Below are 19,663 nucleotides of genomic sequence, written 5' to 3'. Positions count from 1 at the left end.
ATATATACTTTGGATATTGTAAATGAAAAATTGATTAAGATTTTAACTAAGCTAAAAACAACGTGTGGACCGAGCCATCAGTATCATATGGCATACTAGATGAAGTTACCAGCAAACATTGCATGCTGTAAGTACACCATAAATGATATTGCATTCAACTCAAATCTGCCATTGGCAGTGCTATCAGTTATCAAATGGAAAAATAACAGAATAGTGGCCAACAAAGTGACGTGAGTAAATTTCCTTTTCAACAATAATTTTAATAAAAATGTCCATTTTGTCTATAAATTGCACCTCATTGACTGCAAAAAAAGAGAAAATATGCCTTGGTGATAGCAGTAGATCCTACTTTATTTGCTACAAGGCAAATTCTTCCATGTCTTCTGCCTCTAGGATGGAGTCCTAGACTACCATCTTTGAAATACCCACTCAGTTTTCACGTGGTAACATTAAATCACACCTGCAATGCAGGATTTTAAAGCACCAACTAATTAAAATCATACCAGACTGCTTTGTGATATCATCTTGTTACTTTAAACAAGGAAGGAATTAGTGAGACCATTATGGTACCACTTTCCTAGAGAGGCTTGCAAACCAGAACATACAACTGTCAGTAGTAATTATCACCTCACCAGGATCAGCAGTGTTTGTGTCTGAGAAGCAGGTATTGTGGATGGACTGGCCAAGATGGTTTAATTGAACATCATTTACTATGACATTTTATTATTACAATTATTGTAAATTAATATAACTACACCGAACATTAAAGTGTAGTACAATTCTTGTGTTAACAGTGGCAAGTATGGAAGAGTTAAAAAATCAGGCAATAGTTTTAATTTAAACAGTAAAACAAATTCATACAAGGACCAGGAATTAGATAACTGTTTCCTGTTGATCAAAACTACCTTTACCTTCAAGACAAGGCCATAGATCAAAGTGAAAATATAAAATCGGGTGCCCGCCGAGCATCGAAACAAAATTACAGTAGTTACAGCAGTTGATACTCAAGCAAAAGTATAAGAAAGCAATAAAAGTTGATTACATAACTTAATATGGCCGCACTTAACAGTGCATCCACCTATGCAACGGACCTGCCACAGTGGGACAACAAACAGTCCAACTAGGACACCCACACAAACCCCTATCCAAAACAGCCACAAACCAAATTACAGTTGAACTCTCTAAAATACACAAATCACCAGTTAGTATCTATGTGGATGATAATAGGTATGAATCACTGCACAGATGAACGCATAACCAAGTGACACATCATAACCTGCATATACATAAGGTTAGCCAGCAAGAATGTATAGATCTCCACAAATAAGGAGAAAATTATTTTGAACTGCTGTGCTTGTAAGTAAATGATAACTTTCTTACACTTACTTTAAAACTATCAGTGAGAATAACAATAAATATGCACAAGTAACTTTCGACAGTAAAGAATAATTTAAAGGTCCTTGGAATAAGTGAGGAAAAATAACTATACAGCTCAGTGATTAAAACAAATTTCTGATCACAGTTCAACTAAAAATAGACTAGCCTATAATATAAAATATTTCCCCTAAATAAGCTAGGGTAGAGACCATGGTTTGATAACCATAACAACTTAAACTCAAACCATACAGAAGTGATTTAGCTTAATTGCTAATTGATTTCAGTCAGTCAGAACTGCAAAAGGCGGACATGGGCAGCAATGCAATGCCAATGTGCTGTTGTGGCTGGAAATGCTCAGCCAATATTCAGACTTACAGCTTTACTTCCATGAATGATAAGAGCAGAACACTTCGGATTGTGTTAGCAGTCACTGCTGAGTTGTGCAGAAATGTCTGCCCTCTAGCATAAGGCAGCCAACTAATACCACACAGCTGCAACTCGGTCCAGAAAGCCAGCAAGCTTCCACATGCATCACTTAACGGCCATCAACACAGTGTACCCCCCTGCGGGTCCGGGGTAAGAATAGGCCCGAGGTATTCCTGCCTGTCGTAAGAGGCGACTAAAAGGAGTTTCAACTGTTTCGGCCTTCCATGTGATGGTCCTCCTTGGGGTTTGACCTCCATTTTTAAAAATTCTACAGAAGTACGGGCCTTTTGGAGAAGGACGCCTTACGTGATGTGTCACTGGTCCTCAGTGCACTGAGACCTTGGCACTCAGCATTGTAACGGCGTTGTAACCGCATCCACTATTCCTCAAATTGGGCCTAAACGCCTGATGGGTTGCACAAGTTACGCCCATAGTGCGTCCCCATCTGCACCTACGATCATGATGGACTTTCCATGGCACCCGAAATCCAGCACGGTAGCCAGCCCGTTGTGGTGGGGTCGTTGTGTACCCTCCAGGTTGTAGCCCCCTGACAACACAGGGATCGTACTGCCGATACCTGAGCTGCACCCTCCCCACGTCGGCCAAGGAGTAGATGCCCGTCTCCTTTGGGCATCAGGACTACCAGCAACGGTCATCCTGCCAGGTGGCCCTTGCTGAGGCTGGGTGGCACCTGTGGGGAGAGCCCCTGGTCGGAGTGGGTGGTATCGGGGCGGACGTTTCGCAGATGAAATGTCAACATGTATCAGGTCGATCTGCGGCTTTTTAAAAAGAAAAGTACTGTCTCTGATTCTGGTTCTCCTGCCCTTTCCCCCTTGGCCACTCCATGGGAGGAAGGACAGGCCCGCCAGCTTGGGGTGAAGTACTTCCCCCGCTATTTAATCTGTTCTCGGACCAATGGGGGGATGTTTGCCACTTCCAAGCCAAAGTTCTTTGTCCAGCACGTCGAGGACATCTTCGGGGAAATCGAGGCTCTCAGTAAAATGCGTTCGGGGTCCGTTCTTATAAAGACCACCACAGCCACACAGTCGGCGGCGCTCCAGGCGTGTGACCAACTAGGGGACATCCCAGTGTCCATTAACCCCCTGCGTCCTATTCAGTGCCAGATGCGGGACATTTTTCTTCGGGACCTCCTGCTGCAATCTGATGAGGAGCTTAGGGTCAACCTGGAGCGCCGAGGTGTGCATTTTGTCCAGCGAGTCCAGTGCGGCCCCAAAGACCGTCACATCGACAACCAGGGCCTTTATCCTCGCCTTCGAGGGGGATGTTCTCCCGGAGAAGGTAAAGGTGATGTGCTACCGGTGCAATGTGCAACCTTACGTCCCGCCTCCTATGCGCTGCTTTCGGTGTTCGCGCTTCGGGCACATGTCGTCACGGTGTGAAGCTGAGCCCCTTTGTGGCGATTGTGGACGTCCTCTTTGTGAGGAACATACATGCACCCCACCACCTCAGTGCGTCAATTGTCCTGGCCTCCACTCGCCTAGATCTTTAAACTGCCCCGCGTAGCAGGAGGAGGAGAAGATTCAAGAATTAAAAACTTTGGACCGTCTCTCTTATTCTGAGGCCAGGAAGAAGTATGACCACCTCCATCCCGTGACATTGACAACTTTGTTTGCCTCAGTCGTGTCCACTCCTTCCACAGTATCCTCACTCCTATCCTGTCCCCCCTCCACCTCCTCACCCCATCCGGGGTCTATACCTCTGTCTCCCAAATCCCTCCCTTCCAAATCCTTTTCCCTCGCGGGCCCTGCCCCAGGGGCCACCCTTCTCCTCCTCCTCCCCATCCGCCGCCTGAGAAGCGATCCTCTTTTCAGGTGTCCATCGGGGAAACGTTCCGGACCCCGGCTTCTGAAGTCCGGCGTTCCAAAACAGACCCCGCGCGTGAGGACCTCCTTCGGGTCCAGCCCACCATCTCCGTGCCTCATCGTACTTCCGAGAAGTAGTTTTTATCCCCCTCTCCACCCCTGCGCGTTTCGTCTGATGCTCCATCCGTGAGTCACTGCTCCCGGCCGTCCTCAATTTCGGCGGGACGCACTGCTGCCAGGCGCTCAGCTGGCCTGTCGTCGGCGAATGATACTGCCCCTCCTACGCAACCCAGGAATGCGGCTGCGACGACTCGATGGAACAGGATCCACCTCCCGCCGGTTGTAGCGTTGTTCCCTCGAAACCTGGCCCTCCGCGGCCGTCGAGGTGACCAGCTCTTCACCCGTTTCATTCCCCCTTTTTTCTGACTAGCGATGGCTTTGTTACATTGGAACATAAGAGGTATTCAATCTAATCGGGAGGAATTACAACTGCTCCTCCGCCTGTACTGTCCACTCGTCCTTGGTCTCCAGGGAACCAAGTTGCACCCAATATGTCGGAGTGGTCTGACCTCACCCCTGTGGACGGTATTCCAGCTCATGGTGGGGTCATGTTGCTCGTTCGGGACGATGTCTATTACCATCCCATCCCATTGATCACTCCACTCCAAGCAATAGCTGTCCGTATTATTCTTTCTGCCTTTACTTTTCTGTTTGTACTGTCTACACTCCATAGTCATCCGCAGTTAGTCGGGCTGACATGATGCACCTGATTATTCAGCTTCCTCCATCATTTTTATTATTTGGTGACTTCAATGCCCATCATCCCCTTTGGGGCTCTCCTGCATCCTGTCAGAGAGGCTCCCTCTTGGTGGATGTCTTCAACCATCTCTATCTTGTCTGCCTCAATACTGGCGCCCCGACTTTCCTCTCGGACTCTACTCATACCTACTCCCACTTGGACCTCTCAATCTGTTCTACCACTCTTGCCTGTCGCTTCGAGTGGTATGTCCTTTCTGACACCTATTCAAGCGATCATTTCCCCTGTGTCGTTTGTCTCCTGCACCACACCCCATCCCCACGTCCTTCGAGCTGGAACATACCGAAAGCTGACTCGAGACTTTACTCCTCCCTGGCGACCTTTCCGGACCACGATTTTCTCAGTTGTGACAGTCAGGTCGAATACCTCACGGCTGTTATCATCAATGCTGCCGAACGTTCCATTCCTCGTACTACCTCTTCTTCACGTCTCGTTTCCATCCCCTGGTGGAATGAGGCTTGTAGAGACGCTATCCGTGCTCGACGACGTGCTTTACGCACCTTCGCCGCCATCGTTCGTTGGCGAATTGTATTGGATACAAACGACTCTGAGCGCAATGCCGTAGAGTCATCAAAGACAGCAACAAAAGCTTGTTGGGCCTCTTTCACCAGCGCCCCATTTCTCTTACAAGCTGTGTCTGTAAGGTGATGGAGCGCATGGTTAATGCTCGGTTAGTTTGGATTCTTGAATCTCGACGGCTACTTACAAATGTTCAATGCGGCTTTCGGCGCCGCCGCTCCGCTGTTGACCACCTTGTGACCTTGTCGACATTCATCATGACCAACTTTTTGCGAAAGTGCCAAACGGTAGCCGTGTTCTTAGATTTGGAGAAGGCTTGTGATACCTGTTGGAGAGGAGGTATGCTCCCCACTATGCACAGGTGGGGTCTACGCGGTCGCCTGCCCCTTTTTATTGATTCCTTTTTAACAGATCGAAAGTTTAGGGTACGTGTGGGTTCCGTATTGTCCTATGTCTACCTGCAGGAGAACGGAGTGCCTCAGGGCTCCGTCTTGAGCATAGCCCTTTTTGCCATAGCGATCAATCCAATTATGGATTGCATTCCACCTAATGTCTCAGGCTCTCTTTTTGTCGATGACTTCGCGATCTACTGCATTGCCCAGAGAACATGCCTCCTGGAGTGCTGCCTTCAGCGTTGTCTTGACAGCCTATACTCATGGAGTGTGGCTAATGGCTTCCGGTTCTCTGAAGAGAAGACAGTTTGCATCAACTTTTGGCGATATAAAGCGTTCCTTCCGCCATCCTTACATCTCGGTCCTGTTGTTCTCCCATTTGTGGAAACAACTAAGTTTCTAGGGCTCACACTGGACAGGAAACTTTGTTGGTCTCCGCACGTCTCTTATTTGGCTGCTCGTTGTACACGTTCCCTTAATGTCCTCAGAGTTGTTAGTGGTTCATCTTAGGGAGCGGATTGCACTGTCCTGCTTCGCTTGTATCGGTCCATAGTCCGATCAAAGCTGGATTATGGGAGCCTCGTCTGCTCGGCCATCCCTCTTACGCCGTCTCAACTCCATACACCATCGGGGGTTACGTCTTGCGACCGGAGCATTCTACACTAGTCCCGTCAAGAGTCTTTATGCTGAAGCTGCCGAATTACCATTGACCTACCGGCGCAGCGTACTGCTTTGTCGGTATGCCTGCCGGCTGTTGTCAATGCCCGACCACCCCCTCAGTCTGGGTTGTACGTGTCTGCCCTGCTGCCCCCTGGAGTCCGCTTTCGTCACCTGCTTTGACAATTGGATTTTGCCCTTCCTACCACCTTCAGAGAGGGTGAGAGCCCGACACCGCCTTGGCTCCAGGCTCCGGTTCATATTCATCTCGACCTCAGCTCACTCCCGAAGGAGGGTACTCCGGCTGCAGTGTATTGCTCACGGTTTGTCGAACTTCGTGCTCGACTCACCAGTCACACCTTTATTTACACTGATGGCTCCAAAACGGACGATGGTGTCGGCTGTGCCTTTGTCTTCGGGGCCGTCACCTTTAAATACCGGCTCCTCGACCAGTGTTCTAGCTTTACGGTTTAGCTTTTTGCTCTCCATCAGGCCGTTCAGTATGCCCGCCGCCACCGCCATTCATCGTATGTACTCTGCTCTGATTCACTCAGTGCTCTTCAGAGCCTTGGAGCTCCATATCCGGCCCATCCCTTGGTGCAACGGATCCAGCAGTCCCTCCATTCTTTTGCTGATGATGGCTCTCCTGTCAGCTTTCTGTGGGTTGCCGGCCATGTAGGAGTGTCTGGGAATGAGGCTGCTGATGCTGCAGCCAAGGCTGCAGTCCTCCTGCCTAGGCCAGCCTCCCATTGTGTCCCGTCATCTGACATTAGTGGGGTTGTTTGTAAGAGGCTTGTGTCATTGTGGTGGGATACTTGGTCATCACTTCAAGGAAACAAGCTCCGGGCTGTAAAACCGTTTCAAGCTGCTTGGACAACCTCCTCCCGACCATCTCGGCGAAAATAGGTCCTTCTGACCAGGTTGCGGATTGGGAGGTGCCGGCTTAGCCACCGCTACCTGCTCTCCGGTGACCCAGCCCCGCAGTGCCCTTGTGGTCATGCATTGACAGTGTGCCATGTTTTATTGTCGTGTCCCCGTTTTAGTCAATCTCGTGTTGCCCTGTCTCTGCCATCTACTTTACAGGATATTTTAGCTGATGATGCTCGAGCAGCTGCTCGTGTTCTTCATTTTATTACTTTGACTGGCTTGTCCAAAGACATCTAACTCTTTCACTTATATTATCTGCATCTTTGTAAGAACTTTCTGGTGTGTCGTCGTCGTCGTCCCCCCCCCCCCCCCCCCCCCCCCCCTTTTGAGTTTTGCTACTATGCTACTAGATTCTCTGTGCTCTTACAATTGTGACTGGGCGCTAATGATCTCAGTAAGGGGGGGGGGGGGCAGTGTAATCTTTACATGTTCACTTTCACAAACATGCTCACTGCCCACCGTCCAAGTGCTTGCTGCTCACTCCTTCCTTCACTGATTTCAAAACCAAAATCAGCCAAGTAGGCAAGATAGTGAAGATAGGACAACACCCAAGTAGGCAAGATAGTGAAGATAGGACAACACTAAAGAAATCAAAATAAGAATTGATTGTAACATGCATGCCCCATCAGTTCAATTAGTTTCTGTTATCTTTGCTTCAAGTATTTTGTTTGTTGTAATAGTAGTAGTAGTAGTAGTAGTAGTAGTAGTAGTAGTAGTAGTAGTAGTAGTAGTAGTAGTACATAGGCAAATCACAATACCTGCTAGTTTTGAATTTTTTATAAGTGTGCATGTAGTCTCACAGTCAAGAACTCTCTGTATGAAAGCTTCAAGTGAGGAATGACATTCGAAATTATAACAATGAAAAATAATCAATTTTGACAATATAATGTAATTGGATAGATTAAAAAATATACTCATTAAATGGCAGCAGGAGACTATTCATATAAAAAAAGGTATTACGTCTGCAAGCCTTCAAAGCCAGTAGCTCCTCCTTCCGGCACAAGGGTTGAAGGTGAAGGAAGAGAGGTGAAGGAAACGAACTGGAGAGGTTTAGGACAAGGGGTAGATCTCAGGTAAGTCACCTAGAACCTGTGGTCAGGGGAGACTTAATAGTCAGAACGAACAAGAGGCTTAGAATAGAAGTGGAACTGAAATTACCTCTGGTTGTACTACACAAGAAGATTCGGCATAGCCCCTGATGAAAGCAACTGAATTGATAGGTATCAAAATACATTGACCAATTCTGTTTTCCAGCCTCTAGAAGCTTAAGCTAGGGGACTGATGTAAATGTTCCTTTGTTGTAGGGAGGTAGGTAATATGGCAGAGATCGATTTTGTTGTACATAGCATGTATGTATCTAATAGAGACCATTTAATTCCCCACAATTCATGTGGTGCCAGGCCATAACTTATGAGCCACTGATACATCATTGTATTATGCACGTGTGTGCTCTTTAATTTGCAAACATGTTCTTGTGCACTTTCTGTTTTGAAATGGGGCTTTGTCAGATGATGTACAATACCAGTACCTGAAAATTGGTTAATTTTTTGATATTTATGTGCAGAAAATAACCTATCCCCACTAAAATCATTGGGATACAAATTGCTATGAAATAAATTTAGTATGTAATTTTGCATTTTAAGGCAGAATTTGCCTTCATTGCAAAAAGTTTCAGATCTCTTCCAATGGCGTAGATGGAAGCCAGCCATTGTTGTTCCCATAGTTACCACTGAGGTTTTTGTAATTTTCTTCCTCGAAAGTAAAGTAATTGCTATAAACAAGAAGTGTTAATTGAGAGTGCAAAGGGTATAGATTTAAAGTTATCTAGAAGCCTTAGTGCCCTGAATAAAGGATGATAGTTTGTGGACATTGGGTTCTAAGTCTCATCTAAGATCTTTTGTTTTTATTATTTTATTGGCATCTGAGTCTGCTGCAGCTAGCATTACTACATTGATAAGTAATAATGCCATCATACAAATAAATAAAAACTTGTATGAAATATTGTGTGAAATCGTTCACATTTTACTAGTACTGCCATATTAAAGGTGGGCATCAAAGTTGACTAAAAACATGTATGAGGTTCTGAGTATCTTGCACTCCGCCAATAAAGGCCATATTAGTTTAACTAGCAAGGAACGGCGAAGGTTTTTCGCATAAACAGTTGCTGATCTTTATTCCACAGTTCCCTAGTGAAAGCTCTGGGTCTTCATAGGAACTTGGTAACAGGGATTCTGCAATGACTAATTTCTCCATCATGAGAGGCCTCCTCATGTACCATTTAAATTCTCTTAGTTTCTTACTGTACCTTCATCCAGCTGGGACTGAGCTCCAGTTGATGATTGTTTAATAATGTTAGCAATTCTTCCATACTGTCTGCAACAGGAAGATTATTTCTTCGTATTTATAAATGCTTTCATAGTGAGCTGTTCTGTTACTTGATGGTAAGCATAAGGATGGCTGTCAGATATGTTATTAGAATAGTGATGTGCAGGAGAAGTATAAATTTTCCTCTGCTTCTGGTAATAGGATTCTTGTTAGCTTAGTAAGGTATCTATAATTGTGGGCCAGGCTGCCTTTGGTTGGGAAATAGTTTGCTGGACTACTGCAGATGTTTCAGGTCATAAAAACTGAGTCCTTTGTGAGACCTCATCTCAACCCTCTAAGGCCTACTTGATATAATTTCGTGTTGTTACGATAAGTAATCTGCCAGTGTGCTTGTACTAGCTGATTTAGAAAGTTGGCTGGAAATATGGTGCAGCCTCTGTGTTTTTTTCATTAAGAAAGGTAAGTGTGTACTGAAAAATGGAAAATCTGTGTGGAATAACAGCAATATTAAAAGGATGGATTGCTTCTCACCACAAAGAGGATGTGTTGAAAAATTGACATGCACATTGAAAAAGACTGCTGGATTTATTTAGCTATCAGACTAAATCCTATAGGCTATAGAAGACGTGTGGGGAAGGATAGTGCATATTATAGTGGGCCGCTAGGTACAGCATCAGGAGGCTGTGCTAAAGGGGATGAACAATGAAATAGAGAAATGGAAAGAACTGTGCAGGTGCAGTGACAGGCTAGAAGGTGTGTTTAGTGCTAGAGTGGGAGCAGGCAGGTAGAGGACAGAGACTAGCAAAGGTTGATGCCAGGGGGTTTATGGGAAAGAGGGATACTTTGCAGGAAGGGGCATCAGAAAAGCTGATGTTGGTGGGAAGGATCCAGATGACACAGACTTTGAAGCAGTCATGAGCAGCAGGCTCAGCAACTGGCTGTTTCAGCTCTTTTGGCCACTGTTTGACGTTGGCTGTTCATGTGGACAGACAGCTTTTTAGTGACCATGCCTGCATATGATGCGGCCAAGTGGCTGCAGCTAAGTTGGTGGACCATATGGCTACTTTCCCATGTGGCCCTGCCTTTGATGGTGTAAGATATACCTGTGACAGGATTAGAGGAGATGCTACTGGGAAGATGTATGGGACAGGTCTTGCATCTAGGTCTGTTGTAGGGATAATGGCAGTATTATGAAAAAGATAGATTGCGTCCCCCAGGCTGTGGCTAAGCCATGTCTCCGCAGTATCCTTTCTTTCAGGAGTGCTAATTCTGCAAGGTGTGCAGGAGAGCTTCTGTAAAGTTTGGAAGGCAGGAGACGAGATACTGGCAGAAGTAAATCTGTGAGTACCGGGCGTGAGTCGTGCTTCGGTAGCTCAGATGGGAGAGCACTTGCGCGCGAAAGGCAAAGGTCCCGAGTTCGAGTCTCGGTCGGGCACACAGTTTTAATCTTCCAGGAAGTTTCATATCAGTGCACACTCTGCTGCAGAGTGAAAATCTCATTCAGGATAGGTTATGCTTGTAACTGGTCTGGAGTATGTGGTGGTGGGAAGATATATGGGTCAGGTCATGCATCTCACTCTATTACATGGGTATGAGCCATGAGGCAAGTGGTTTGTTAGCAGGGGTTGTGTAGGGATGGACGAGGATACTGTGTAGGTTCAGTGGGTGGCAAAATAGCATTGTAGTAGGTGTGGGAAGGACAGTGGGTAGGACATTTCTCATTTCAGGCCACTACAAGAGGTAGTCGAAACCCTGGCAGAGAGTGTGATTCAGTTGCTCCAGTCCTTTGTGGTACTGAATTCTTCTCTGTGGCCCATGGAGGGACTCTAGGAGATTGAGGGTAAGTGGAGAGATAAGGCATGGGAGATCTGTTTCTATACAAAGTTGGGAGAGTAATTACAGGCTGTGAAGACCTCAGTGAGACCTTTGGTAGAACGTATTGTGGGGATATGAGACGGGGAACTGGGTTGGGAACAGGGGTGGAATAATGATGAATGAGGATATAGCATAGGTTGGGTGAATAGTGGAATATATCTGTGGGAAGGGCGGAAGGGTATTTATCATTTCAGGGTATGACAAGAGGTAGTAGAAACTCTAGCAGAGAACATATTTTGTTGCCTTAGTTGTGGGCGTTACCGAGTCACGAGGGGTGAAGTAGGTGGCAGCTGTTAAAGTGGACGTATCATTGTCAGGTGGTAGGTTTGATGTGGTCGGGGGTACTAGTAAATCCATCCTTGAGCTGGAGGTCATCATAGAGAAAGGTGGCCCACTGAGTCCATACAAATCCTTGGCTATCCTTATTACACAACTGTTGCTGACCCTTGCCACCTGGTGTATATTCTTACAGTAGACCTAGATACAATGCTTGTCCCATACATCTGCCCACTACCACCTACTCCATTCTTGTCAGACTTTTTGTGCCCCCATCAAAGACAGGTCCACCTGTGATAGCAGCCATGTGATCAACCAACTTAGCCTTCTGCGTGAGCATGACCACTAACAAGCTGTCTGTCTGCACGAGTGGTCACTGCCAAATTGTGGCCAAGACAGCTGGAGCATTCCAGCCAACACTACATGCTTGACTTCAAAGGTTGTTTCACAATGTGTTCCATGTGCATCTTTCCCACCAGCATAAGTTTTTCTGATTTGTGCGTATGGGAGCTTTCCCTACAATGTACCCTTAATTCTCATAACCCCCATCACCTCAACTTCTGCTATTGCTTTTTCTCCACCTGCCCATCCCATTCTCTGCTCTCACTCCAGCCTTCTGTGCTGCCACTGCACCTGCACAGTCCTTTCCCCTTCTCTACTTCCCTCTTCTCCTATTGTTCTCTCCACAGCCTCCTGATGCTGCACCTGTTATCCTTCCCTCGTATGTCTGCATGCTTCCCCTGACAGCCTTGGCATCTTTTTCAGCCCCTGTGCTGCTAGCCCTCCCCTCCCCTCCCCTCCCCCTTCTCCTGTCTTACGCGTCTTCTGTACTCCCAGCAATGTTCGCTGGTTGCTTCAGACAGAGTCAGGCATTAAAGCCCAGAGATGGCCTTGGCTGTGTGGGTGTTTTTTGTCTACATCTGATAAATATGTAGCAGTCTTCTTTCAGTGTGACTGTCTGCCACTTAATGCATACTTTTTGTGGTGAGTAGCAATCTATCGTTTTCATGTTTGTTGCGTTAATCGCTTAGGTGAACATTTGCAAGGTATCATTTGCGCTGACTCAGAAGTTGGATAGTGGTAATCAGTGATAACAAGAATATCATTTGTCCTGTATCCTTTTCCAAAACATAGCATGCTCCTGAGAGTTGTGATGTTCATACCAGTGCTCCTTATTGTGCAAATATACTTTGTAGTGTGTTTAGAATGTAGCTTAGCAATGTTATGGACAACTGTGAATACTGCCTAGTGATTGCCTCCTTCCCCACATACTCTCATTATTTTCTCCCCTTGAGCAGCCTCTTAATGTTTACCTTCACCTAATTATGGTTAATCCTGGGCCACATCGTGTCCACTATAGTGGAGAGCCGTTAATGGTCACATCTTTGGTGTTTTCAGTCAATCCTGAGACCGTAAATGCACACTGTCCATTGCAGCGAGCACTTCTTACTGGTGTCCCATGTGTATGCGTGTCGTTGCTATACATTTATCATGTATTCACTCTATGGAGCTGTGATCTTGTGTTTGAGGTGTCAATATCATGTGGAATGAGTCAGTTTATAGGCTGTGTAAACATAATTTGTGTATGTGCCTACAAAGGGGATAATTACAGAATACTAAATAGCATTGTGGCTTAAATGTAATAAAAATGAACATATTAGTCTGTGTCATTAGTCATGTGAAACACAGAGTTAACAACAAAGTAAACATTGCTTTCTTGTATGTTACACAAACAGCCAGTTATTAATTAAATGTTTGTCCTTGGAATAAAAGCTGTAATGAAGAAATGATGTAATTAGCCTTCAAATTTGTTTTGCAACATATCAGGTATTTTATCATATTAGGCAAATGATCAGATACTTTTTTCGTTTTTATTTACTGTAAATTATATTCTTGTTCTTGCCTATGATTTAACAATCACCTACAGCATGTTTTTGGAAGTTCTTTGCATTTTAAACCTGTCTTGTAAGTGCTGTTACTTTTTATACATTCCCTGTAGCCTCCCTCCGAATTTCCGAATCAGTATCCTTTCGGCCATCACTTGTGGGTATATACATGTTCTTCTTTATCATTGTGGAAGATTCCCATCCCCTCCCCCTCTCCCTCTCCCTCTCCCTTCTTTCCCAACAATGAAGGACCCAGGTCTTTTAACAAAATTGTGTGCGTGTGTGCGCCCACCCATCCGCGCTCCTGCGTGCAAATGTTGTTAGTGTTCGTTATAGATTTCAGATAGTATCTAAGAATTACTGTGAACAAATTAATGGTTCACATAGGAGCTTCCTTTAGATGGCAAAGCTTACCTTATAAAAGACCATTGTCTAACAAAATATGTTTGTGTATGTTAAATATATTTTGTAAAACTTTAACTCACAGGCAGAAGAGCGCTTGGCTATGGTTGAGGAACAGAGAAAGATGGAAGAGGAACGCCAAAGGCTGAGAAAAGAGCAAGAAAAACGAATCAAGGAAGAGCAGAAGAAAATTTTGGGAAAGAACAATTCACGACCCAAGTTGTCCTTTACATTGAAGCCAGCTGTATCGTGAACAGGTCCAACAAGTCCATCGTGTTTGCGTGTGTGTAATCATATTTCAAAAGAAATGTGTGTTTGCATGATCGAGGATTTCATTTTTCACTCCATGTGGGTGCTTAATGAGAACAGGAGTTGACTCAGGACTTAAATGTTCAGTTTTCAGGTAATAATGAGATATTCTTATTTTACCCTGTACTTGAAGTTTTTCAGTCTGTTTTACCCGGCGATATAATTTAAACATCAAGCTGTAAAAATTTAAAAGAAAATATATTTGCTGTGGCATTAGTGATGTTGAATCGGGAGTGGAAACTATTCATCTATGATAAAGGGCATGAATGCAAGCCCCTGAAAGACACAAAATGACAAAAGTTGCTGCCTGGAAATTTTGTACAGTTCTTGTCTGATATGCATATGACAATTTTAGATTTTTTTACAGCATTGCGGTATAGTCTTTTGTAATCTTGAAAGGGTAATGTCTGTACAGTAACAAGATATTGTGTAGCTTTCAGATTGTTATTCAGTATAACCAAACTAGTAATGCCTTTCAGTTCCACTGTGTGTTTTCATTTACTATTTCCATGAAAATTCATAAATTTTTCAGCTCTTGAGATTATCTTCTGTAGCAAATACTGATTTTTGCTATAACTATTACTGATTTTTTTTTTTCATTTTATGGGAATGTATCTAAAGGATACCATATTGAAATAATTGTAACATGATAAAAAAATTAACAGAATTGGGCAGATTCACACTTGACACCTCTCTCTCTCTCTCTCTCTCTCTCCCCCCCCCCCCCCCCCCTCTACTATGTTGTCATACAGTTTATATGATTCTGTTGTAAGAATGACGTGCCGTTTTATCATTAAGATTTCAGGTGAAGTGTTGGTTATTGATCTTAGGGTTTGGGTGTTTTTTCGGCTTATTTACTCATGGCACTTTCAGTAATTATATTACCGCAGGATGAATATTGGTAAAGATTGTTTTTTAGTGTGGAGAACCATACTGCCACATCACCTCTGCAGTTATCTTTCAATGAGCTATCCTTCACATATTGCCTGTACAGTTGTGTGTTTCCGTGAGTCATCCTTCAAGCAGGAGTTACCTTTTTGAAGCACGTCTGAGGGCTTTTGAAATTGTTAACAATTTAGCCATTGACGGACTTTCATGTTATGAGGTTCCCAGCCTTCAATGTGGGGCTTGTATTGAATTCACGTGAGCGCATATTTGCTCAACATTTGAGATGGTATTAATTATGTCCTGCCTTAGTTAAAAGGTGTAATTAATAATTTTGCATTACTGTGGTGATATTTATCACTTCTAAAGAGTGCTATTGCCTCTTGTTGTGCAGGTCAGTAGCAAAGCAGAAAACTGCTTAATTTTCAATTTTTTCTAACCTGGGTATTTTGTTGTCAAAGATGTGGTTGATTTACTAGTGATTATTGCTACATTACTATTTGCACACGACACATTTGTCCCCCTTCATTTTATGTAGCGAAATATTTGAAACTGGCTCCATTTTTGTTACTGCATTAGGGTTATTTTATAATTAACTGAGAAATATTCAGAGGAATGTTTCTAGAACCATCCACATACTCAGATTAAGACTGGGTATTTATTTGTACTACTAGGTAAAACCTCTTCAAAAGTTCTTGAAATATGTGGTCCAAGAAGTTGGTCTATAGTAAAATATTTGTTTTTGTCTTAATTATCCATTCTTATTTTTGCTTTTTAATATTTGAATCTTTCTTGGTTAAAAGAAAGGGACAAGATAAAATGCCAACTGTGCTTTGCCAAATCTTGTCTGTCTTTGGCAATAGTATGCCTACAGACTTCACCTCCATCCTTTGCTTTTCCTTTCCTTCAGTCCCCCCCCCCCCCCCTTTCCCTCTCCCCTGGTGACCCCTTGCTCTCTCCTAATCAAGTTTCAGAATGGTGTGCATTTTTCAGAGATAAGAGTTAATTTCTAAATGTTGTAGTTACTCATTTTGTACTGTTTCCGTCTCTGAAACATAGTAATATGTCACATTTTGATAAGTTTTCTTTGAATCTTAAGTTCAACATTATCAAGTGCAACAGTTAAAAACAAAATCAAACGTGTCGTAAATTCCCTCTTACTCAGCACAGGCAAATTGAAAACATTGCCCTATCAATGCTCATTCCATCTTTCCATCAACAGACTGCCTTCCTCAGCTGATGACATTTCTGTAATATGACAGATGTTAATTTATTTTGTTTTCGTCATGTTGACTATCCGAATATTTCTTTCATCAGTAGTTCTTTGTAATATTGTTATTTTGCTCAATGACTGCCTTGTGTGGAACATTCTATTTACTTTTTGTGAAATAATATATAATATCGTTCTGTTTTGTGGAATTGAAGACAGCTTTGAAATGATGAAGACAGGAGAAATACAGTTGTCCCTGTAATTAATCATTAATGTAAAAATTGTGAGGAAGGTATGCCTGTGATATTTTTCGTAAATGACCTATCAAGGAAAAAAGGGGAAATGTGAAAATGTAGTTATTTATAGTGTAGCTTGTGTTAAAAAAATGTGAAGATGAGATTTTTCTGATATGTTCAGCACATTAATAAAAAAGAATGAGACGTGCAAACTGGCATAATGCTTCAGTTATTTTCAGTGAAGTACACATTAAGTTCCCATTATTGCAGTATAAGAATGGAATTTTATATTTAAGTGTAATTCGCTATTTAATGAGAGGTGAAGAACATAAGAAAGGGTGGAAACACTTTTTGGAAAGGTTTCCTTGTGGCATTCAGAAGCTCCCAGTTAGTAAATACAGACACATTAAATATCAAGCTTATTACAGTTACATTCATACCACTTATTACTAGCATGTTCCCATGCCTTCTTACATAGAAACAAAGCAGCTCGAATTTGGATTTTAATAGGTGCCTTACATTTCAAGAAATGCTGCTTCTCTCTCTCTCTCTCTCTCTCTCTCTCTCTCTCTCTCTCTCTCTCTCTCTCACACACACACACACACACACACACACACACACACACACACACACACACACACACACACAGAGAGAGAGAGAGAGAGAGAGAGAGAGAGAGAGAGAGAGAGAGAACACTCAGAAGTAAAAGTAGATATTGCAGGATTCTCTGTAATGTAATGTTTAATTGATATAGGCACCAAAAGGTGTGTGCGTGTGTGTGTGTGCGTGCGTGCGTGCGTGCGTGTGTGTGTGTGTGTGTGTGTGTGTGTGTGTGTGTGTGTGTGTGTGGGCGCGCGCGCGTGTTCGTTCGTGTTCTAAAAAGTGCTGATCACATAGATTTTAGATTTCCAAAAGGACAAACAAGAGACATTGAGAAGTCATTTAGGTAATACTGGCAAATAATTTCATCAAAAACTTTAAAGTTGATGGATAATTAAGTTTGAAAGAGGTATATTTTAGGAAACCACCATATACTTGTTCTTATGTTAGGAGCTGTGCTGCTTTACTACTTTTTTCAGCATCTGTGTTAGCCTGTTGCCACACTGCATAGCTTGTGTACTGGGAGCATTATTCATCAATATTGTGTTAGCTAAGGGACTCGGTAGATTAGCTATTGGTTCATATCATTGAATCTGCCTAGTGTTTCTTCAGACTGGAAGTACAGTTATCTGTGAATGGTCTCCACTTTCATACAGATCTAGCAGTTCACAGCTAGAGTAATGAGCAATATGTTTAATTATGTTTTCATATGTGCTTGTTGAGAATTGTGCTATTGTCATTGTCACTGTTGCAAAGCTAGCGTATCTTTTTCTATGTGAGTACTGATCAGCAATATTTATATAATCCATTTAAAATATATTGTGTTTTGTATTATTGTAAATAAATGAAATAAAATCTTTAGTCTTTTACACTCTGTACAAAGAAATGTCTTAATGTCATAGTAGTAAGAAACAGCAAACTTAGTTTGAAAGTGGATATTCCAAGAATGGTCAGTTGAAGATTTTATTTTGTTTTATTTTTTTCAGTGTTCCTGTTTCTGAACTAGTTATTGTAAATATGTCTGAGGGGTAGTCTTGTGCCAAGGTTCAGGTTTAGATATTTTCAGGCCACATTTATTCTAATTGTGTAATGTTGAAACTAATAGCACAGAATTGGATTTTTGTTTTTATGTTGTGCTTCACCAGTACCATTCTTTCTTTGTAGAAATCATCCATTGAGTTTTTTTTTTTTTTTTGTATATATCTGAGTATTTTGTCCACATTTGTGTTTTTTTATTAATAATATGGGATGGCTGTTTTTTTGGTTAGTCCTCTCTGCATATCTTTCTTTTGATAAAAGTTATTGGTGACACTGTAAACCAGATTTGCTTAAAATTTTCCAGGATTGTGCGCTTGAGATTGTCAGTATTGTTTTTAGAAATCTCATGGAAAGATTTAAACTGTAAGTGCTTGTGTGGAATCATATGACATAGTTTCAGAATTCGTGTAAGTTGTGCATTTTTGTTGCTCAATAAATGATAACAGTGTTATTGAAGATTGATGTTCCTTTGGCTGTCATTCATGTAAATGTCAGAGTAGTGAATTGGCAAGATAAATTGTGAAGAATCTAAAGCTCACAATGACCTCCATTCAGGAAACTAAAATAATTATGGCAATTTTTAATGTTGGAAGATAACATTCAATCTTATATCCAGACCCTGCACAGATAATACTATAGACACATTATCTTCTGTTACAGGAAGTTAACTGCATTGATGGCTGTATAAGAGGGATTCTTGGCTCTATTCTTTGAGTATTATTATGCCAATTATAGCTATTAATAGTATAACAAGTATAGTAATGTGTTTGGTATCATTTTAATTATTTGTTGGTAAATTTCCAGTTGTTTCTCCACTTCGTTGTACAACAGTGATAAATTGATCAAAAATGTGAATTATTTCAGCCTCCGGCTAGGCTAGTGTAAATTTTCTTAATTATTTTAGGTTTACTGAAATTTTAGAGACCTAGTGCACAATGGTGTTTTCTTTTTTCGTGATATTTATCATATTTATCTTCTAATTCTTGGAGAACCTTCCATGCTGAGTATGCCCCAGTAAAAAGACAGTTTCCCAATTTTTGGGATGCTCTTCTTGAAGTACTTAGCTCACTCGCCCTATAACTCCTGCAAACTAGTGCGAAGGTAGACTGTTTACTGTCTACTTACACTAGATGGTGGTGGTGTTTTCCATATGTGGCATATAGCAGCAGCATGTGATTTGACTTGTGAGGAAAGTGGTGGACATGTAATTAGACAATCATGGGCAACAGTGGACAGTGTGGCTTCTCTAGAGGGCTGGAACAGCTGCTTCAGACCTTCACAAGAGGTTAGTCGCCGTATGTAGGAAACAGCACCAAGCCACAAACTCGTGGTTTTTTTTTTTTTCGGAGCTCAGAGATGGCAGGGTCTATGCTGAAAAAAGTAAATACACTGGGTATTCAGCAACTGCACGCAAACCAAACAATGTCCAGCATGTCAATGACTTGCTAATGGGGCACAGGTCAATTAAGTTTGATGAACTAAAGAAAGCAACAGATCTATCAATGAGAACCCTCCACACTATCATACATCAGGATTTGAAGATGAAGATGGTGTGTGCACAATGGTTGCCCCATTCCCTCACCATTGTGCCAAACAGAAGTGTGTGGAGATATCCTAACAGTTTGTGCAACAGTATAGTGCAAATGCAGTGGAGTCCTTCGAGTATTTGGTCACCATTGAATC

At 42.7% G+C, this 19,663-nt stretch overlaps 1 protein-coding gene across 1 annotated transcript in view; it reads left to right on the top strand.

Annotated features, from left to right (window-relative positions):
- LOC126335376 (UPF0430 protein CG31712) overlaps positions 1–18,436 on the top strand; it is a 98,687-nt gene extending 80,251 nt beyond the window's left edge. The window contains exon 5 of the mRNA XM_049998591.1: positions 13,788–18,436. Within this exon, the coding sequence (XP_049854548.1) occupies positions 13,788–13,955 (168 nt within the window). The 3' untranslated portion in view covers positions 13,956–18,436. The remainder of the gene's footprint in view (positions 1–13,787) is intronic.
- The last annotated feature ends 1,227 nt before the right edge of the window (positions 18,437–19,663 follow it).

Source organism: Schistocerca gregaria, chromosome 2 (assembly GCF_023897955.1).
Source record: "Schistocerca gregaria isolate iqSchGreg1 chromosome 2, iqSchGreg1.2, whole genome shotgun sequence".
NCBI classification, from domain to species: Eukaryota; Metazoa; Arthropoda; class Insecta; order Orthoptera; family Acrididae; genus Schistocerca; species Schistocerca gregaria.
This window is presented reverse-complemented; position numbering and strand designations above follow the sequence as displayed.